The sequence below is a fragment of the Nerophis ophidion genome, linkage group LG02 (assembly GCF_033978795.1).
Source record: "Nerophis ophidion isolate RoL-2023_Sa linkage group LG02, RoL_Noph_v1.0, whole genome shotgun sequence".
NCBI classification, from domain to species: domain Eukaryota; kingdom Metazoa; phylum Chordata; class Actinopteri; order Syngnathiformes; family Syngnathidae; genus Nerophis; species Nerophis ophidion.
In genome coordinates, this window is record NC_084612.1 from 47,955,336 (window position 1) to 47,979,100 (window position 23,765).

At 42.6% G+C, this 23,765-nt stretch overlaps 1 protein-coding gene across 2 annotated transcripts in view; it reads right to left on the reverse strand.

The window, feature by feature from the left end:
* LOC133541835 (metabotropic glutamate receptor 4-like) overlaps nt 1-23,765 on the reverse strand; it is a 501,243-nt gene that overhangs the window by 85,690 nt on the left and 391,788 nt on the right. For both annotated transcript variants that reach the window (XM_061885477.1, XM_061885475.1), the window contains exon 7: nt 2,782-2,982. In XM_061885477.1, coding sequence (XP_061741461.1) covers nt 2,782-2,982 — 201 coding nt within the window. The remainder of the gene's footprint in view (nt 1-2,781; nt 2,983-23,765) is intronic.

Below are 23,765 nucleotides of genomic sequence, written 5' to 3' on the forward strand. Positions count from 1 at the left end.
CGTCATCGGAGGCGTGATTGTTGCAGATGTCATCGGCGGCGTGAAAGCGGCAGATGACGCCGGGCGAGGAGCAGCAAATGCTGGCCGAGGAATAGCGGATGCCGGCGGTGACGAAGCCCGGCGTGGTGCTGCTCTTGGCGGCGTTGGGGCTCGGCGTGGAGCCGGCGTTGGGGCTCGGCGTGGAGCCGGCGTTGGGGCTCGGCGTGGAGCCGGCGTTGGGGCTCGGCGTGGAGCCGGCGTTGGGGCTCGGCGTGGAGCCGGCGTTGGGGCTCGGCGTGGAGCCGGCGTTGTGTGCCTGGCTGCACCGCAGTGTATAGTGGGCCCCCCTCCACTAGGTGGCTGCCAGACACCGTTCACACATGCGGGAAAACGTGCCTGCTCGTCGGAGTCCCCCGGTGCGAAAACCAGGGACGGGCGGGAGGGGACCAGGAGGAGGGACGAAGACACGTCCCGTGCCAAGTCCCAGCAGGAGGACAAAAGCGACCTCACTGTGGGCTCCACTGGAGCTCTCGGCGGACCAAAAAAGAGAGCGGGAGCTGGCAAAAAGAGCAGCCGGGGAGCAGCCGCTGGAAGCTGCGTAGGAGCAGGGAGAAGCAGCTCAGCAGACGACGGGAAGGATGGCGGCGGCGGACGTGCCGGTCGGAGAGCCGCAGTCGGCGACGGAGCCGCAGGAGCCGCGAGACGTGAAGGAGGAGGCGGGCGCGCCGGTCGGTGAGCCGTAGCCGGCAGCGTTGCCGAGAGGAAGGATGGCGGCGGAGGACGCGCCGGTCGGAGAGCCGTAGCCGGTAGCGTTGCCGCGGGAGCCGCGAGGCATGCAGGAAGTGGCGGACGTGCTGGTCGGAGAGCCGTAGCCAGTCGTTGAGCCGAGAGGAAAGATGGCGGCGGGGGACGCGCCGGTCGGAGAGCCGAAGCCGGTGGCGTTGCCGCGGGGAGAGGGTCCGCGTCTGTAGGCTGGGACCGCACAAACCTGGCCTTCAAGTCCTCCAGGAATTGTGCGGTCCAGAACGTCGGCTGAGGATTGCCGACAGGGATTCTCGCGAGGTCACAATTTTCTGGCTCGAAGTTACTGTTGGGATGTCGCATGGCTGCAGTTGTGTGACCTCAAGTATGCAAAAATCCAGGAGAGCAGAAAGCCGGTAAGATGATTTTAATTTCATCAAAGTAAAAGATATAAACAGAAAGCAGTCTTGCATGGAGATGTTCCCAACATGGTTTTAACTTCGAGCACTGAGGAGTGCTCGAGTGAAACATAAATAGACCTATGTTGATTGACCGCAGCTGAGGACCGCTGCCAATCAACGGCGAGTGTGACAAAAACAGTGCTCAGCGGAGTAAACAGGAAGTATGACAAAATAAGAGCACTGAACAGGAAACAAAGTACAAAACACGAAAAACTATCAGAAAGTAAGTGACAGATCGTTACAATACAAGTACAACCCATTTATTTATTTATTATTTATTTAAATATATATATATATACATATATATATATATATATATATATATATATATATATATATATATATATATATATATATATACATACACATTATATATGTACACATGTATACAAATATACATACATACATGTAAATATTACACTTTATTATGAATGTTAATACATTACATAAATACAAACATCATGTATATATTGCATGTTATTATAAATGTTACTAGATACTACATAGATAGGTACATCATGTATATATTACACGTTACATGAATGTTACTAGATACTACATATAAACTTAGATCATGTACATATTACATGTTATTATGAATGTTACTATATTACATATATACTTACATCATGTATATATTACATGTTATTAGGAATGTTACCTGCGATGAGGTGGCGCCAGAAGCCAGCTGAGCTAGGCTCCAGCGACCCCCCGCGACCCCGAACGGGACATGCGGTAGAAAATGGATGGATGGATGGATGGATGGCTTATGCATGTTACTACATTACAGATATACTTACATCATGTATATATTACATGTTATTATGAATTTTACTACATTACATCATGTACATATTGCATGTTATTATGAATGTTACTACATTACATCATGTATATGTTACATGTTATTAAGAATGTTACTACATTACATATACACTTACATCATGTATATATTACATGTAATTATGAATGTTACTACATTACATATATACTTACATCATTTATATATTACATGTTATTATGAATGTTTTCTATATACATCATGTATATTAAACCTTAATGGAGGTGTTGGGATGTTTTTTTAAGGGCTTTATAGGCAAAATAGATCAACTAACATTGTAAGCGGACTTTTGCATTAATTTCATATTTAAAATGCATAAAAAATATAAACATATGCGGTATTTTTCTTACATAATTATCTTTGAATGATCTGTAAAATTCCTCCCTAAAACTGCAGTTCCCCTTTAAGTCATCTAGCAGCGATAAAATTATAAAATGGTATTGCTGAATAAACAATATGTCTCAAATATGTAATTCTAATTCTCCTTCCATAGTCTGTTTCTGCAATGCCATCGCCTCCTTTCACTCAGCTGTTTGTGCCTAACTGTGCAAGCTCGTACGACTTTCCCGACAGGCTTAAACGCAAAAACACGCTCAATGATTATATTTTCAGTATTGTGGCCATTGCAAGAATCAGCACACCATCCGGTTTGCAAGTGTTTTAATACACACACATTTTTAGTAGATCAGGACCTTAGTCTGAGAGTTTGAAGAAGATCACTTTCAGATTAAATTGTTGAGAGGGTCAATTGCGACTAACCTTTAAAGTTGAGGCGGCGGATGTGCTTGAGCAGGTGCGTGCCGTTGATGGGGTCCATCTTGCCGCACAGGCCCACCTTGCCCGGGCAGAGCTCCTGGTGCATGTTGTGCAGCGCGTGAGCCATGGCGTAGACGGCGTCGATGACAAACTGCACTTTGCCCTCTTGCTCGTAGTTTGAATCCTTGCTGATACGCTCCTGATCTGTAACAACACACACAAAAAACACGCAATATATCAGAATGGGACGCTTTAATGCAGGGGGACGCTTTAATGAAGGGGTTCTCAAACTATGGCACACGACCCGCCATGCACACACACACACATATATATATATATATATATATATATATATATATATATATATATATATATATATACACCAACCTGAAAAGCAGTGAATTTGTCACATTGTGTAAATGATAAATAAAAACAGAATACAATGATTTGCAAATCCTTTTCAACTTATATTCAATTGAATAGACCGCAAAGACAAGATATTTAATGTGTGAACTAGAAAACATTGTTATTTTTTGCAAATATTAGCTCATTTGGAATTTGATACCTGCAACATGTTTCTAAAAAAGCTGGAACAAGTGGCAAACAATACTGAGAAATGTGAGGAATGTTCGTCAAAGACTTATTTGGAACATCCCACAGGTGAACAGGCTAATTGGGAACAGGTATAGGTGCCATGATTGGGTATAAAAGCAGCTTCCATGAAATGCTCAGTTGTTCACAAACAAAGACGAGACAAGGGTCACCACTTTGTCAACAAATGCTAGAGCAAATTGTCTAAGAACAACATTTCGAACAACATTTCTCAACCAGCTATTGCAAAGAATTTCACAATCTACGGTCCGTAATATCATCAAAAGGTTCAGAGAATCTGGAGAAATCGTTGCACGTAAGCCATGATATTACGGACCTTTGATCCCTCAGGTGGTACTGCATCAAAAAGCCACATCAGTATGTAAAGGATATCACCACATGGGCTGAGAAACACTTCAGAAAACCACTGTCGGTAACTACAGTTGGTCGCTACATCTGTAAGTGCAAGTTAAAATTCTACTAGATACCATGAATTGATTAACATGGACCCCGACTTAAACAAGTTGAAAAACTTATTCGGGTGTTACCATTTAGTGGTCAATTGTACGGAATATGTACTGAACTGTGCAATCTACTAATAAAAGTATCAATCAATCAATCAATACTATGCAAAGCCAAATCCATTTATCAACAACACCCAGAAACACCGTCGGCTTTGCTGGGCCCGATCTCATCCAAGATGGACTGATTCAAAGTGGAAAAGTGTTCTGTGGTCTGATGAGTCCACATTTCAAATTGTTCTTGGAAACTGTTGATGTCTTGTCCTCCGGACCAAAGAGGAAAAGAACCATCCGGACTGTTATAAGCGCAAAGTTGAAGAGCCAGCATCTGTGATGGTATGGACATGGGTAACTTACACATCTGTGAAGGCACCATTAATGCTGAAAGGTACATACAGCTTTTGGCAGTAACATATGTTGCCATCCAAGCAACGCCGTCATGGACGCCCCTGCTTATTTAAACGATTTCAGGACATGTATTACAACAGTGTGGCTTCATAGTAAAAGAGTGCGGGTACTAGACTGGCCTGCCTGTAGTCCAGACATTGAAAATGTGTGGTGCACTATGAAATCTAAAATATGAGAAGAGAGACTGTTAAACAACTTAAGCTGTACATCAAAAAAGAATGGGAAAGAATTCCACTTCTAAAATGTGTCTCCTCATATGTGTCTCCTCAGTTCCCAAACCTTTACTGAGTGTTGTTAAAAGGAAAGGCCATGTAACACACTGGTAAAGATGCCTTTTTTGCAATGTGTTGCTGCCATTTAATTCGAAAAAAAATGTTTTGTTTCTGTCATGATCCGCGGCCCGGATCATGTTTTGTTATATTCTGTTAGTTTTAGACTCCCTTAGCTCCTGTTTGTGCACCTCCGGGGTTGTTTTAGTTTCCATGGGGATACATTGGGTTGCCCTGCCTCTGGTTAGTGGTTGGCACGCTCACCTAATCAGAGAGCTATTTATTAACCTTTATCGCCACACTAGTCCTGACTTCCTTGTTTAAAACATCATCAAAAACAACAGATACGTCTTAAATCCATCAGATGGCGACAGAGACGGGTCGATAAAGGAGATAACGGCAACGTTGACATTCGCCTTTGGTCTGCTCGGAGACAGGCTCAAAATGTTAAGACTTAAAAAACCTTATCAATAATGGAGTGTTTCCACCTAAACTACAATCTTTGAACTTGCTACCAAAAAAAAACACGTGCATATTCTCTAATTTGTCTGCGGTTCCGAGCAAACCACTCGGAACGATCGCAACCTTTCTTCCAGTGCGGCGAGAAGCATGGTGAGAAGATTACTTTTCCGAAGGTCTCCCTCCCGCAATTAGCTTCTAACTATGCCGGTCGCCGGCTCCGAGGGAATCCATTCCAATATCCAGAGCGCGAGGTCTTCTCCTTGGGGAAATCTTATCAGCTTCACAGAAAACTTTGTCTTCTATCCCCAGCAGAACGACGTGGATTTCTTGGCCAAGGGAGTGTGTAAACAACATATTTATGCTATTATCTTCTACAAACGCCGCCTGTCATTTTCCATCGACTCCACAAATGCCGCAGCCATGGCATTTGTAGCAGTAATCACGGCAGGCATGGAAACTTGCCTCGTGCCGACAGAGGCCAAGGGAGAGGAATTAGGCGGACGTACATGGGCAGAGCAGAGATAATCCACTCACGGGCTCAGTGGAATAAGTTGCGATAGGACTTTATTAATCCCGGCTCTGGCAAAGCTTCTTGCGATTGTTATTAATTGATCGGAGCTGGTGGTCTCCAAGACTTTGTTCGCCCCGCCGCCCACACTCGGGTTCGCAGTCAAATAATTACGAGCTGCAGCTAACATATTACTGGATATGACTACATGAAATAGGGTTAAAAAGGAACTGCCCTTATTGGGGAATATTGCTTATTAGTCACTGTGAGGGGGCGTGGCCTGCGGACCTGCGGACCTGCAGTGAGACGGGGTGTGCCGGGTCCTGCTGAGAGATCGGCGACAGGTGCGTAGATGGCCCGCTTGGGCACGTTTATCTGATCACCTGTCACTCTATAAAAGAGCAGCAGCCAGAAAGGAAAAGGTTGGAGAAGTTGGAGTGGTCGATGGTGAAGACAAAACCCGAGCACGAGCAGGAGACGGAAACGGAGACGGACACGAGAGTGGATGGCTGAAAAGCTACCCGCAGAGTGAGACAGCAGTCACAAGAGGCGATTGCTGAAAAGCAGAGCGATAAGTTTATTGCAAAATAAACCCAATCTTTAAAAACCGTCAAGCCTGTCATGTCCGTCCTTGGTGGTCTGAAGAACTTGGAGATGAAAGATCTCCACATTCACAATCTTTTTGAAAGACAGAACACTGAAGTGTATTTCTGGTCTTGTCGCCCTCTCCCAGGCAGGAGGGCAACACGGCAGTGCGGCTGGATCAAAGGAGATGTCGGAGACGCTTTGCTGAACCAAACATTGTTTTATTACAAGCGAGCGTCATTATTTATTTATTTATTTATTTCGGCAATCTTCACATAGAACAAAGAACAACAACAAAAAAAGAGAAAAAAAACCAAAACACTCATTTGAGCAATGATTGAGCCGAAAGGGTGTAGGTTGAAGCAACGCTTATATAAACTTACCCCATCACAAGAACAAGGTTCAAAATATATAAAATCTAAAACATGCTTCACTTATATTACTTTTTTTTTAAACAATATATAAGCAACATATATGTAGCACACGTCTCATATACACAGTTTAACATTTAAATCAAACATATACATTTGTACACTTATATATATATATATATATATATATATATATATATATATATATATATATATATATATATATATATATATATATATATATATTATATATACACAATGTATTTAAATTCCATATAAAGAGGTAATATATACATTTTAATATAACCTATATGTATAATTATGAAATCATACATTGTATTTATATACATATTATATATTATTGTCTTTCTAAAACAATGTTTGCTCTTCTTTCTTATATTTACTAATGATAAATGATTTAAAAAGCTTTTTAAACTGGTTTATGTTGGTGCTGTGTTTTATTTCATCCTTTAAACAGTTCCATATTTTAACCCCTGCTATTGTTATACTCATTCGTTTCTGCGTTGTTCTACAATATTGGATCTTAAAAAGTAGTTCTCCTCGTAAATTATAATTCCCTTCTCTCTGTAAAAATCTTCTCTGTAACCCTGTTGGAAGTGAATCTTTACTTGCTTTATAAATCATTTGGGCAGTCTTGAGTTGGATGAGATCTGGTAGTTTTAAATCAAATGTGTTTATAAATAATCCATTAGTGTGTTCTCGGGGTCGTGTGTTATGTATCAGTCTGATGGCCCTTTTTTGCATTATGAATAGTGGTTGGATGTTCGTCCTGTATGTATTTCCCCAAACTTCTAGACAGTAACTAAAATATGGTAAAACAAGTGTACAATAAAGAGTCTGTAATGTTTTTTGATTAAGAATGTGCCTTGTTTTACCCAGGACAGCAATACTTCTCGCCAACTTCCCTTTGATGTATGTAATGTGTGACTTCCAGCAGATCCTGTGGTCCAAGATCACACCCAAAAATTTGATTTTGTTTACTCTTTCTATACTAACATTGTCTATATATAATTTTACATCTATATCATTTCTCTTATTTCCAAATAACATAAAGTTAGTTTTATTTAGGTTTAATGATAATTTATTAGCATCAAACCATTTTTTTAGTTTACAAATCTCCATGGTGACGGTCCTCAGGAGCTGCTGCAAGTCCACATGAGAACAGAGTACATTGGTATCATCCGCAAATAACACATATTTAAGGTTTTCAGTTATTTTACAAATATCATTTATATACATGATGAACATCTTGGGCCCTAAGACTGACCCCTGTGGTACCCCACATTTAATATTTAACCAACATGATTTTTTTTGTGATATCTGTACAAACTGCTTTCTATCAGATAAATAACTTTTTATCCATTCCAGAACAATACCACTAAAACCATATTTTTCCATTTTTCTAATAAGAATACTATGGTCTACTGTATCAAAAGCCTTCTTAAGATCTGAGAATACTCCTATTGTATATTTATTTTTATCAATACTATCAGTTATTTCTTCAATTAAATCTGTTAATGCTTGTGCTGTTGATCGATTATTCCTGAATCCATACTGCCTATCTGTTAATAATTCCTTTTTTTCTACAAAGCCATCGAATCTATTTATAAATATTTTTTCTAATATTTTGGAGAACTGTGGTAATATTGAGATTGGTCTGTAGTTTGTGAATAAGTGTCCGTCTCCCGCTTTGTGAATAGGAACAACTTTTGCAATTTTCATTAGTTGAGGAAATACTCCCATTTCAAATGAAAGGTTAAATAGATACGCTAATGGAGCACTAATTCCATCCATCACATACTTTAAAGTTTGCATGTCTATATCATCCACATCTTTGCTTGTTTTGTTCTTAAAACTTTTGACTATGTCCCTGATTTCTCTTTCTACTACTGGTTTTAAAAACATTGTTTTAGGGTTTGGGTTGATATAATCTGCTGCATCTATTTTTGTCCCTTCTACCTTTATCTCTTCTGCTAGTTTCGGTCCAATATTTATAAAATAATCATTAAATGTATTTACTATCACCTCCTTATCCTTAATCATGTTGTTATTTTCCATAAAGTATGGTGGGTATTGATTATCATCATTTTTATTTCTAATAATACCATTTAATATTTTCCATACACCTCTTATATTATTCTTGTTATATTCCAGTTTATGTATATAATAATCTTTTTTACACATTCTGATTATATTGATTAGTTTATTTTTATATTTTTTATATTTATTTTCATTTACTAAAGTTCTATTTTTTATAAATTCCTTATATAAAATATTATTTTTTTACAGGCATTTTGGAGTCCTTTAGTCACCCACGGTTTAAACTCGCCGTAGTTTGACTTCCTTTTATAATTTACTACTGGACAATTTCCATCATATAGTATTTTAAATGTGTTTAAGAATTCTTCATAAGCTGTATTAAACAGGTCTGCGGTACCTGGCCAAGATCTTCAGCTCTCACTGGATCGGTTCGCAGCTGAGTGTGAAGCGACTGGGACGGGAATCAGCACCCAAGTCCATGGTTCTCGACCGGAAAAGTGTGGAGTTCCATCTCCGGGTTGGGGAGGAGACGCTGCCCCAAGTGGAGGAGTTCAAGTACCTCGGAGTATTGATCACGAGTGAGGGAAGAGTGGATGGTGAGGTTGACAGGCGGATCGGTGCTGCATCTTCAGTAATGCGGACGCTGTATCGATCCGTTGTGGTGAAGAGGGAGCTGAGCCGGTAGGCAAAGCTCTCAATTTACCCGTCCATCTACGTTCCCATCCTCACCTATGGTCATTAGCTTTGTGTTATGACTGAAAATACAAGATCACGGGTACAAGCGGCCCAAATGAGTTTCCTCCGCCGGGTGGGGGGTTTCTCACTTAGGGATAGGGTGCGAAGCTATGTCATCCGGGAGGAACTCAAAGTAAAGCCGCTGCTCCTCCATATGGAGAGGAGCCAGATGAGGTTGTTTGGGCATCTGGTCAGGATGCCTCCCAAACGCCTCCCTAGTGAGGTGTTTCGGGCACATCCGACCAGTAGGAGGCCACGGGGAAGATCTAGGACACGTTGGGAAGACTATTTATCCCGGCTAGCCTGGGAACGCCTTGGGATCCCCTGGCAGAACCTGGACCAAGTGGCTGCTCCCGCGACCCAACCTTGGATAAGCAGAAGAAGATGGAAAGATGGATGGATGGATATGTGTTTTATGTTCAATCCATCCATCAATCAATGTTTCCTTATATAGCCCTAAATCACGAGAGTATCAAAGGGCTGCACAAGCCACAGCGACATCCTCGGCACAGATCTTACATCAGGGCAAGGGGAACCACAACCCAATGGGACAATGAGAAACCTTGCATGATTGTACCAAGAACAATTCTTAGTTTGTTAACCCGTTATCCAACAATGGCAATAAAAACATTTTAATTCTGATCCTGAAAGTTAAAATCAGTGGTGTGGGTCGGCCGAGCCAAGATGGCTGTTTTACAGAAAGCAGTGTGTGTACAAAAGTACAAAAAGGGTTTATATCTTCCTGCAAAAAGCAGATACCAGCATAAAAATTCAAATATGCAATGGTATAAATCTTTATACTTTTATCAAAAGCAGATATGTGGAGTGATATCAAGGATTATTTGTTGGTGGCGTTCCCAGACATATAGAACTATTGTGCTCCGGACTTCATTCTACACGACAAAACAGATGGAACTGGTTAAAACATGGAGGTCTACAACTTCTTTGTGTGAGTCTGAGTCAAGGACATTGGTATCAGGACTCTACCTGATAAATATGTTTTGGTTTTGCTCGGGTAATATCGTATTTCATGATTCAACTGGTACTCAACTGTATTTCATTTTAAATGGCTGGGACGTGAAAATCCAAGCAATTCTTCATGTAAGTGGGAAAATACTGTGTAAACATCTCATCAGTCGGCAACCCAGTGAGAGCAAGCATTGTACGGTAAGTAATAACTTACATTTATATCGCGCTTTTCTAAACACTCAAAGACCTCACAGAGAAGTGGGACTCATCATTCATTCACACCTGGTGGTGGTAAGCTACATCAGTAGTAACAGCTGCCCTGGGGTAGACTGACGGAAGCGTGGCTGCCAGTTCCACTATGGACAGGACTCTCACACTATTATATTAGATCCACTATGGACTGGACTCTCACTATTATGTTAGATCCACTATGGACTGGACTCTCATAATGTTATGTTAGATCCACTATGGATTGGACTCTCACACTATTATGTTAGATCCATTATGGACTGGACTCTCACGCTATTATGCTAGATCCACTATAGACTGGACTCACACTATTATGTTAGATCCACTATGGGCTGGACTCGCACACTATTATGTTGGATCCACTATGGACTGGACTCTCACGATTATGTTAGATCCATTATGGACTGAACTCTCACACTATTATGTTAGATCCTCTATGAACTGGACTCTCTTACAGTATATGTTAGATTCACTATGGATTGGAGTCTCACACTATTATTTTAGATCCACTATGGACTGGACGCTCACTATTATGTTAGATCCACTACGGACTGGACTATCACATTACTATGTTAGATCCACTATGGACTAGACTCTCTTACAGTATATGTTAGATTCGCTACGGACTAGACTCTCACATTATTATGTTAGATCCCCTATGGACTGGACTCTCACACTATTATGTTAGATCCACTATTTTTTTTCTCCCTGGCACTCATCGAGGGTGGACGCTCCCCTTTCCTCTCCTTTATCTCTCCTGCTTGCTTCTTTGTCTTGTCTTAACTTTCTTGTTGCCTCTTTTTGCACTGCTCTCCAAATCTAAACATTGGAACTATTTAACTGGCCACAACAAAATTGACAAGATCTTGGGTTTGGGGGAACCTGCTGTCGTGACGAAGCGGTTGTTGCTAGACACACGACGGACTCTAGGGAAAAGAAGGAGTGACGCGTTTCTGGCGACCCTTTTCTGTCGAGGACGTGAAGATATCCACCTATTTGGAATTATGACAACAGGACATCTGTTGATTGGAGTAAGCGTTGCTCTGGTTTGTCGACAAATTGGAAGTAGCTGGCAGTCTTCAAAGTACCCCAAAGCTGCCACAAATGATTGGAGGATGCGGGAAGAACTGTGGATCATATCGGACTGTCTATCCCGCAGTTTTGAGGACCAGTCATAGACAATTTAGAGTGAAAAGCAAATTTTATTTTCATCCGCATACAAAACATTCTAACTTGGATTGTTTCCCTGGCTTCGAGACTCTCCCGAAGGACGATGTGGTGAAGACACAACAAACTCCCTTCTTGTCTCTTGTGGACACACACCTGTTGTTGTTGACTTTGGACTAGCGACTGCAAGACATCAAGGCCGCGGAACAGAGACACACTAGGGGCTTACACACACACACATCCACAAAAATATAAGCCACACATACACACCCAACCCCCCCAACCCAACGGCCTCGACGCAAATCCCATAGGGGTGATGAATGGATGGTCAGCGCCTGAGAGCTGCGGCCTACCACCATGACCTTGAACTACCTTCCCTCTGTTGCCAGATATCTCGAGATGTATGTTGTAATATGTATGTTGTAATATGTATATGTGCTTTGCTTTGGAGGGGTTTTCACACTCCAGACTGGGCCCCCTTAGGAGCCCAGTCTAGATTTTATTTTGTTAACCATCCTTCCCCAGCATTTACCTTTTTCCCATCTTTTACCGGGCGCCTTATGGCGACCCATCAGCGTTTTGATCTGTAACCCTGTACACTGTTTGTTTGTCTAATCTTGAACAGGTTTGTGCTGAAAACAAAGTTTCGTTGTACTTGTGCAACGACAATGAAGACCTATCCTATCCTATCCTATCCTATCCTACGGACTGGACTCTCACTATTACGTTCGATCCACTATGGACTGGACTCTCACTATTAGGTTTGATTTACTATGGACTAGACTCTCACTATTAGGTTCGATCTACTATGGACTGGACTCTCACACCATTATGTTAAATCCACTCTCGACTGGACTCCCATACCATTATTTTAAATCCAGTATCGACTGGACTCTAACTATTATGTTAGATCCACTATGGACTAGACTCACACTATTATGTTAGATCTACTATTTACTGGACTCTTACAATATTATGCTAGATCCACTACATCTGCGGTCCCCTCCGAGGTTTCTGATTGTCATCCCATTGGGTTTAGTTTTTCCTTGTCCTGATGTGGGATCTGAGCCGAGGATGTCGTTATGGCTTGTGCAGCCCTTTGAGACACTCGTGATTTAGGCCTATATAAGAAAACACTGATTGATTGATTGGTTGATACTGTCAACATCTTGTGACCTGATTGGCTATCGCAACCGTCTATCGACTGTATGTATTCTCAAATTAATTCGTTAACAGTCCCGGTGAGTAGCCAATCACAGGAGGCGTGGATGTCACCTTAAAGGTGAGGCCAGCTAGAAGGTCTTACTGACAACAACTTGTGATCTGATTGGCTATGGCAATTGTCTATCAACTGTACGTGCCTGTTTACTTAGAGCAGTGGTTCTCAACCTTTTTTCAGTGATGTACCGCCTGTGAAAATTTTTTTTAATTCAAGTACCTCCTAATCAGAGCAAAGCATTTTTGGTTGACAAAAAGAGATAAAGAAGTAAAATACAGCACTATGTCATCAGTTTCTGATTTATTAAATTGTATAACAGAGCAAAATATTGCTAATTTTCAGTGTTCTTTCTTGAAATATTTGGAAGAAAAGGTTTAAAAATAACTAATAAAGTTGTTGAAAAATAAACAAGTGATTAAATTATAAATAAAGATTTCTACACATAGAAGTAATCATCAACTTAAAGTGCCCTCTTTTGGGATTGCAATAGAGATCCATCTGGATTCATCAACTTAAACTCTAAACATTTCTTCACAAAAAAATAAATCTTTAACATCCATATTTATGGAACATGTCCACAAAAAATCTAGCTGTCAACACTGAATATTGCATTGTCGCATTTCTTTTCAAAGTTTATGTACTTACAATCATATTTAATTGAAGTATTATTCAATAAATATATGTATGAAGGATTTTTGAATTGTTGCTATTTTTAGAATATTTTTAAAAAATCTCACGTACCCCTTGGCATACCTTCAAGTACCCCCAGGGGTACGCGTACCCCCATTTGAGAACTACTGACTTAGAGCGCAGAGACATTGTTGATTCTGAAGGCCCCGGGCAGATTTGGTACAGCATGGTAGAATATGAATACTTTTAGATATTTAGGGAAAGTAAATAAAAAATACTTTTATCTTTAATTATGAGGATGATTTCTGGGTATAGGTTCTCAATTCTCGAGTGAGGGAAGAGTGGATCGTGAGATCGACAGGCAGATCGGTGCGGCGTCTTCAGTAATGCGGACGTTGTATCGATCAGTTGTGGTGAAGAAAGACCTCAATTTACGGGCCGATCTACGTTCCCATCCTCACCTATGATCATGAGCTTTGGGTTATGACCAAAAGGACAAGATCTCGGGTACAAGCGGCTCAAATGAGTTTCCTCCACCGAGTGACGGGGCTCTCCCTTAGAGATAGGGTGAGAAGCTCTGCCATCCGGGAGGAACTCGCTGCTCCTCCACATTGACAGGAGCCGGATGTGGTGGTTCGGGCAACTGGTCAGGATGCCACCCGAACGCCTCCCTAGGGATGTGTTTTGGGCACGTCTGACTGGTAGGAGGGCACAGGGAAGACCCAGGACACATTGGGTAGACTATGTCTCCTGGCTGGCCTTGCAACACCCCGGGATCCCCCGGGAGGAGTTGGACGAAGTGGCTTGGGAGAGGGAAGTTTGGGCTTCTCTGCTTAGGCTGCTGCCCCCGCGACCCAACCTCGGATAAGCGGAAGAAAATGGATGGAAAGATGGATGGATTCCTGGGTATATTAGGCCAGCATAGACGTTCTTGCTGGCCCTGATGGCAGACCATTGGTAAAATAACAAATAAATGGTGAGGGTGTTTTATTTAACATTTTTCACCAGTTTGGTGTGACGGGCACTCTCCCCATCTCAGCGTTCTGTAGCAGCCAGCTATTTATCATTCAACACGTGTCCTTTTAAGGTGCAAGCAATTTTCAATCGCCTCTTCAATCTGAAGAGTGCTAGACCCCCCGAATCAGCGCTCGTCCCCGTTTCTCGCTCGCCACACGGACCGGAGGCGCTTTCAACGCCAGCGATTATCTGGTGAGCTTTTGAAACGCATGAATTATCATTTCTCCCTGGCGGCTCAGTAATTAACGGTGGGAGGGAGGAGAGGGTGTGTCGCTAGCGGTGGTGGTGGTGCGGTTTTTGATTGGACGGGGGTTTTGTCACAGTTTGGTCGATCTGAAGAAACAACGCTAAGGGGAAGCCTGAGTGTGGGCGACTGCGCTCTGGTTGGCCTTGGCGGTGCCACCCACGTTTTGTTCAGAATCAGAATCAGAATGAGAAGAGTCTTTTTTTTGCCATTGCTTGAGAACGGGTTCACAAAGTAGGAATTTTACTTGGCGCAATGGTGCAACATAAAACACATATAACACAGAATAAAATAACATGAGATGTAACTGAGCTATCAGATCTTGTTATTGTTCATGCGCCTGAACGCCAAGGGGAAAAAACTGTTCAGGTGGCAGGCGGTGTGGGTCTGGATGGACTTTAGTCTCCTGCCTGAGGGGAGAGGGTAGAATAGTTTGTGTCCAGGGTGAGAAGAGTCAGCTGTGATCTGACCCACACTGGTCCTGGAGGAGAACAGGTCCTGGAGGGATGGGAGCTTACAGCCAATCACCTTCTCACCGGCACGTACCATGCGCTGCAGTCCATGCTTTTCCCAGACTGTGGCACCGAGGAGGTGCGGATGGACTCGATGATGGCTGAGTACAACTGCACCAGCATCTCGGTCGGCACCTTCAGTTTCTCCAGCTGCCGCAGGAAGTAGATCCTCTGCTGGGCCTTCTTGACGAGGGAGTGGATGGTCGGCTCTCACTTGAGGTCCTTGGTGAATGTGTCAAGGAAACGGATGGAGTCCACAATGGAGACGGGTTTGGGAGAGTCAATGAAGGTGAGGGGGGGATGGTACAGGATCATCTCAAATGTCTTCTGGGCGTTCAGCTCCAGGTTGTTGAGAATGCACCAGGACGCCAGCCGGTCTACCTCTCTCCTGTAGGCGGACTCGTCGTCATCCGAGATGAGCCCGATGAGGGTAGTATCGACTTGACAGTTTCCTCAGAGCCTTTTGTGTGGGACCTGCAGGCACGTCCGTCCAGGTAAGACAAAGGAGCTGCAGTGCTCCTCCTCCTCCTTACGATACTAGCATCCTTTTGGAGGATACTTTTGAAGGTCTAGTACGTACGAACCTTGCACGAGTAGCTTACCGTATTATCCGGACTATTGATGCACCGGTATACAAGCCACACCCATGAAATTTGAGGTAAAAAACATATTTTTCCATATACAAACACAGTTTCCATATGAGTTTGAACATCAAATATCTTGTCTTTGTAGTGCATTCAACTTAATAGGGGTTGAAAAGAATTTGCAAATCATTGTATTCCGTTAATATTTACATCTAACACAATTTCCCAACTCATATGGAAACGGGGTTTGTACAAGCCGCACCGGAATATCGGTTGCAGATATATTAAGTCCAAGTTAAAGTATCAATGATTGTCACACACACACACACACACACACACACACACGAGGTGTGGCAAAATTATTCTTTGCATCTGACCCATCACTCTTGATCACCTCTTGGGAGGTGAGGGGAGCAGTGAGCAGCAGCGGTGGTTGCGCCCGGGAATCATTTTTTTGTGATTTAACCCTCAACTCACAACCTAATGATCTAGGTTGTCAAATGAGTTATCTACACAGAAATGTTTATTTACATACCTTAATTGTTTCCAAACAGTGTCTGTAACAGGGCAGTAAAACGGCCAAACAAACAGAACAGAAGCCATGGTCATGGACCCACTAGCTGTGCAAGTTTTGGGGAATTTACTGAGGAATTCGTGAAAGTGAAGCAAAACAAAAAGAATGCTATTGTAAATTAATAATTGTAACACAGACAGTTTTAAACCTGTTAGCATATTAGGTAGTAGACACTCATACAGACATCACACATGTGACGGTTTATTATGTAAGAATTGTTTTAGTTATTAGTAAAACTGGAGCGATGAATTAACAATCTGTAGGGGTAGACCCGTTACGGAAAGTTAAAAGACACTTGATTCTCATGGTTGATAGATAGATAGATAGATAGATAGATAGATAGATAGATAGATAGATAGATAGATAGATAGATGGATGGATGGATGGATGGATGGATGGATGGATGGATGGATGGATGGATGGATAGATAGATAGATAGATAGATAGATAGATAGATAAATAGATAGATAGATAGATAGATAGATAGATAGTACTTGTTTGATTCCTTCAGGAGAGTTCAAGAGCATTGCAGCACCTGCAGTTAGCAAAAATATGGCGCTATAGCACAAACAATAGCACACCTAATTAGTGTATTTTATTTTATTTTATTTTTTAAAGATTCTTTATTAAAGCCGTCAGTGAAGAAAAATCCATAAATTATCCACTCCATTTCATAAGCCACAGGGCTCACAGCGTAGGAAAAAAGTATCGGTTTATAGTCCGTAATTGATGATGCATATGAGCGTTTCCTCACCTTCTGTGATAGTTTGCTTATATTAAGCATTATTTTACCCTATTTTCTGTACTATAAAGCACACCAATATATATGCCGCATCCACTAAATAAATAAAAAAAGTTCTATATATCAGACGTGGGTATATACGTTGCGAAATGAGTTATTTACACATAAATGTTTATTTACATACCTTAATTGTTCCCAAACGGTGTTTATAACAGGGCAGTAAAATGGAATTTCAAACAAAACAGGAGTCATGGTCATGGACTTCAAGGTTTTACTCCTTACGTATAAAATAATACACAGTCAAGCTCCATCCTATCTTGCTGATTGTATTGTAGCATATGTCCCAGCAAGAAATCTGCGTCCAAAGAACTCTGGCTTATTAGTGATTCTCAGAGCCCAAAAAAGTCTGCTGGCTATAGAGCGTTTTCCATTGGGGCTCCAGTACTCTGGAATGCCCTCCCGGTAACAGTTAAAGATTCTACCTCAGTCCCATCTTAAAACTTATTTGTATACTCTAGCCATTAAATAGACCTCTTTTTTAGACCAGGTGATCTGCCGTTTCTTTTATGCTCTGCCCCACTCTCCCTCGGTTGGGGGGGGGCACGGATGAAGTGCTGGCTGTCCAGAGTCGGGACCCGGGGTGGACCACTCGCTCGCCTGTGCATCGGTTGGGGACATCTCTGCGCTGCTGACCTGTCTCCGCTTGGGATGGTCTCCTGCTGGCCCCACTATGGACTGGACTCCCATTATTATGTTAGATACACTATGAACTGGACTCTCTCACATTGTTATGTTAGATCCACTGAGGACTGGACTCTCACACTAATATGTTGGATCCACTATGGACTAGACTCTCACTATTATGTTAGATCCACTTTGGACTGGACTCTCACACTATTATGTTAGATCCACTATGGACTGGACTCTCACTATTATGTTAGATCCACTATGGACTGGACTCTGACACTATTATGTTAGATCCACTATGGACTGGACTCTCACTATTATGTTAGACCCACTATGGACTGGACTCTCACACTATTATGTTAGATCCACTAGGGACTGGACTCTCACTATTATGTTAGATCCACTATGGACTGGACTTTCACATTATTATGTTAAATCAACTGTGGACTGGATTCTCACACTATTATGCTAGATCCATTATGGACTGGACTCTCACTATTATGTTAGATCCACTATGGACTGGACTTTCACATTATTATGTTAAATCGCACACGCAATACGGTATTAGCTTTCACTGCTATGCTGATGACACCCAACTCTACATGCCCCTAAAGCTGACCAACACACCGGACTGTAGTCAGCTGGAGGCGTGTCTTAATGAAATTAAACAATGGATGTCCGCTAATTTTTTGCAACTTAACGACAAAAAAACGGAAATGCTGATTATCGGTCCTGCTAGACACCGACCTATATTCAATAATACAACTTTAACATTTGACAACCAAATAATAAAACAAGGTGACTCTGTAAAAAATCTGGGTATTATCTTCGACCCAACTCTCTCCTTTGAGTCACACATTAAAAGCGTTACCAAAATGGCCTTCTTTCATCTCCGTAATATCGCTAAAATTCACTCCATTTTGTCCACTAAAGACGCCGAGATCATTATCCATGCGTTTGTTACGTCTCGCCTCGACTACTGTAACGTATTATTTTCGGGTCTCCCGATGTCTAGCATTAAAATATTACAGTTGGTACAAAATGCGGCTGCTAGACTTTTGACAAGAACAAGAAAGTTTGATCACATTACGCCTGTACTGGCTCACCTGCACTGGCTTCCTGTGCACTTAAGATGTGACTTTAAGGTTTTACTACTTACGTATAAAATAATATACGGTCTAGCTCCAGCCTATCTTGCCGATTGTATTGTACCATATGTCCCGGCAAGAAATCTGCGTTCAAAAGACTCCGGCTTATTAGTGATTCCTAGAGCCCAAAAAAAGTCTGTGGGCTATAGAGCGTTTTCCGTTCGGGCTCCAGTACTCTGAAATGCCCTCCCAGTAACAGTTCGAGATGCTACCTCAGTAGAAGCATTTAAGTATCACCTTAAAACTCATCTGTATACTCTAGCCTTTAAATAGACCTCCTTTTTAGACCAGTTGATCTGCCACTTCTTTTCTTTTTCTCCTATGTCCCCCCCTCTCTTGTGGAGGGGGTCCGGTCCGATGACCATGGATGAAGTACTGGCTGTCCAGAGTCGAGACCCAGGATGGACCGCTCGTCGGGACCCAGGATGGACCGCTTGCCTGTGTATTGGTTGGGAACATCTCTACGCTCCTGATCCGCCTCCGCTTGAGATGGGTTCCTGTGGACGGGACTCTCGCTGCTGTCTTGGATCCGCTTGAACTGAACTCTCGCGGCTGTGTTGGAGCCATTATGGATTGAACTTTCACAGTATCATGTTAGACCCGCTCGACATCCATTGCTTTCGGTCCCCTAGAGGTGGGGGGGTTGCCCACATCTGAGGTCCTCTCCAAAGTTTCTCATAGTGAGCATTGTCACTGGCGTCCCATTGGATGTGAATTCTCCCTGCCCACTGGGTGTGAGTTTTCCTTGCCCTTTTGTGGGTTCTTTCGAGGATGTTGTAGTCGTAATGATTTGTGCAGTCCTTTGAGACATTTGTGATTTGGGGCTATATAAATAAACATTGATTGATTGATTGAAATCCACTATGGACTGGATTCTCACACTATTATGCTAGATCCACTATGGACTTGACTCTCAATATCATGTTAGATCCACTATGGACTGGACTCTCACACTATTATGTCAGATCCACTAGGGACTGGACTCTCACTATTATGTTAGATCCACTATGGACTGGACTTTCACATTATTATGTTAAATCAACTGTGGACTGGATTCTCACACTATTATGCTAGATCCATTATGGACTGGACTCTCACTATTATGTTAGATCCACTATGGACTGGACTTTCACATTATTATGTTAAATCGCACACGCAATACGGTATTAGCTTTCACTGCTATGCTGATGACACCCAACTCTACATGCCCCTAAAGCTGACCAACACACCGGACTGTAGTCAGCTGGAGGCGTGTCTTAATGAAATTAAACAATGGATGTCCGCTAATTTTTTGCAACTTAACGACAAAAAAACGGAAATGCTGATTATCGGTCCTGCTAGACACCGACCTATATTCAATAATACAACTTTAACATTTGACAACCAAATAATAAAACAAGGTGACTCTGTAAAAAATCTGGGTATTATCTTCGACCCAACTCTCTCCTTTGAGTCACACATTAAAAGCGTTACCAAAACGGCCTTCTTTCATCTCCGTAATATCGCTAAAATTCGCTCCATTTTGTCCACTAAAGACGCCGAGATCATTATCCATGCGTTTGTTACGTCTCGCCTCGACTACTGTAACGTATTATTTTCGGGTCTCCCCATGTCTAGCATTAAAAGATTACAGTTGGTACAAAATGCGGCTGCTAGACTTTTGACAAGAACAAGAAAGTTTGATCACATTACGCCTGTACTGGCTCACCTGCACTGGCTTCCTGTGCACTTAAGATGTGACTTTAAGGTTTTACTACTTACGTATAAAATAATATACGGTCTAGCTCCAGCCTATCTTGCCGATTGTATTGTACCATATGTCCCGGCAAGAAATCTGCGTTCAAAAGACTCCGGCTTATTAGTGATTCCTAGAGCCCAAAAAAAGTCTGTGGGCTATAGAGCGTTTTCCGTTCGGGCTCCAGTACTCTGAAATGCCCTCCCAGTAACAGTTCGAGATGCTACCTCAGTAGAAGCATTTAAGTATCACCTTAAAACTCATCTGTATACTCTAGCCTTTAAATAGACCTCCTTTTTAGACCAGTTGATCTGCCACTTCTTTTCTTTTTCTCCTATGTCCCCCCCTCTCTTGTGGAGGGGGTCCGGTCCGATGACCATGGATGAAGTACTGGCTGTCCAGAGTCGAGACCCAGGATGGACCGCTCGTCGGGACCCAGGATGGACCGCTTGCCTGTGTATTGGTTGGGAACATCTCTACGCTCCTGATCCGCCTCCGCTTGAGATGGTTTCCTGTGGACGGGACTCTCGCTGCTGTCTTGGATCCGCTTGAACTGAACTCTCGCGGCTGTGTTGGAGCCACTATGGATTGAACTTTCACAGTATCATGTTAGACCCGCTCGACATCCATTGCTTTCGGTCCCCTAGAGGTGGGGGGGTTGCCCACATCTGAGGTCCTCTCCAAAGTTTCTCATAGTGAGCATTGTCACTGGCGTCCCATTGGATGTGAATTCTCCCTGCCCACTGGGTGTGAGTTTTCCTTGCCCTTTTGTGGGTTCTTTCGAGGATGTTGTAGTCGTAATGATTTGTGCAGTCCTTTGAGACATTTGTGATTTGGGGCTATATAAATAAACATTGATTGATTGATTGAAATCCACTATGGACTGGATTCTCACACTATTATGCTAGATCCACTATGGACTTGACTCTCACTATTATGTTAGATCCACTATGGACTGGACTCTCACACTATTATGTCAGATCCACTAGGGACTGGACTCTCACTATTATGTTAGATCCACTATGGACTGGACTTTCACATTATTATGTTAAATCAACTGTGGACTGGATTCTCACACTATTATGCTAGATCCATTATGGACTGGACTCTCACTATTATGTTAGATCCACTATGGACTGGACTCATAATAATATGGTCGATCCACTATGGACTGGACTCTCACAATATTATGTTAGATCCACTCGACGTTCATTGCACCGGTCACCCACATCTCTCAAAGGTTTCTCATTGTCATCCCACTGGGTTGAGTTTTTCCTTGCCCCGATGTGGGCTCTGAACCAAAGATGTCGTTGTGACTTGTGCAGCCCTTTAAGACACTTGTGATTTAGGGCTATATAAGTAAACATTGATTGATTTATTGATTGATTGATTGATTGATATTGTCAAACAACTTGACTAAACAGACTCAATAACTCCACTGTGACGTTTTGGTGAATTTACTGAGGAATTAGTGAAGGTGAAGCAAAACTAAAAGAAGTTGGTAAGTTAATAATACTAACGCAGACACTCGTAAACGTGTTAGCATAATAGCTAATGCTAACCGCGTTAGCTTGTTTATATTAACATAGCTCGTAAAAATACGCATGAAAACACTTCTACAGACGTCACACACGGGACGCTTTGGTGAGTAACACTTGTTTTCGCTATCAACGGTAAGACGTAACAGGTTTTTTGTGAGTTTCGATTCTTTAAGATTGTACTTTTTTTAGTTTGGGAAACAACACATTAAGTTAAGTCAGGGTTGTGAGAAAGTGTATATAAGGGTCTATTCGTTGTTTTATTTATTTTAGGGCTGGCAAAATGAATGTGTTCCCAAGTTCCCTGCGAATAAAGAACATGCATTTCGAGTCAAAAGTTGAAAAACGTTCAAAGGTGACATTCCGACGATAACAATTGGCTCTTTGCTTCTCTCTCGCAAGTGAGCAATCACCTGTGATTAATCATGAATAATCCAAAACCGGATTAAAAACAAGTCATTTGACATCTCAGTTAAGAACTGGATGCATTATTCTGGAATGTGCCGGAAACCCCCTGCTGATCCAGCGCAGCAACCCTGAGTTCCTATAAGCGTTTTCAGAAGCGCATGTTTGCTCTCTTCTATAAGCAGCATGAATAAGGAAATATCCGCCTTCAGTGTCAATCAATATCAATCTTTACATCTCCTTCATTCGCAGATCAAAGAGAAACTCCATTTCTACCGCTTCGCAGTCACTCCGGCCCCCCGTTTATCCTTTGATCACACCCAGCCTCGGAGGATTCTGATTATTCCGTGGCGGCGGCCGGGTGTCAGATCTCTGCCGGGCCGGAGGAGTAGGACGGCGGAGTGTCACTCTTGAACCTCAAACAACTGTTGGGGAGAGCGGCTCCCCCCCGTGAAGCAAAAGTCCCGGAGACCTGACGGACAAATAAATGGCTGAGAGCTGACATAAGGATCTTCTTCGGGGTGTATGTGGTGTCGACGCCTCACTGCGGCGTAGCGGTTAGACTGTCACCCTACTATAGGTCTCTTCCCACTTCACTAGAAACTCTAAACCTGTTCCTACGGTCGGTGTGATGCTTGCAATATATCGGTTGTAGGAATGCCGGTCCGGCTGCAGCAAGCAGCTGCCGTTATTGCTGGCGATTGATGGCAAGGGGTGGTATGGCGTAGTGGGTAAAGCGGCCGTGCCAGAAACCCGAGGGTTGCAGGTTCGCTCCCTGCCTCTTGACATCCAAATCGCTGCCATCGTGTCTTTGGGCACGACACTTCATCCTTGCCCCCGGTGCCGCTCACACTGGTGAATGAGTGATGAATGAATGATAGGCGGTGGTCGGAGGGGCAGGAGGCGCAAACTGGCAGCCTTACTTCCGTCAGTCAACCCCAGGGCAGCTGTGGCTACAAATGTAGCTTACCACCACCAGGTGTGAATGAACGATGGGTTCCCACTTCTCTGTGAGCACTTTGAGTATTTAATAATAGAAAAGCGCAATATAAAATC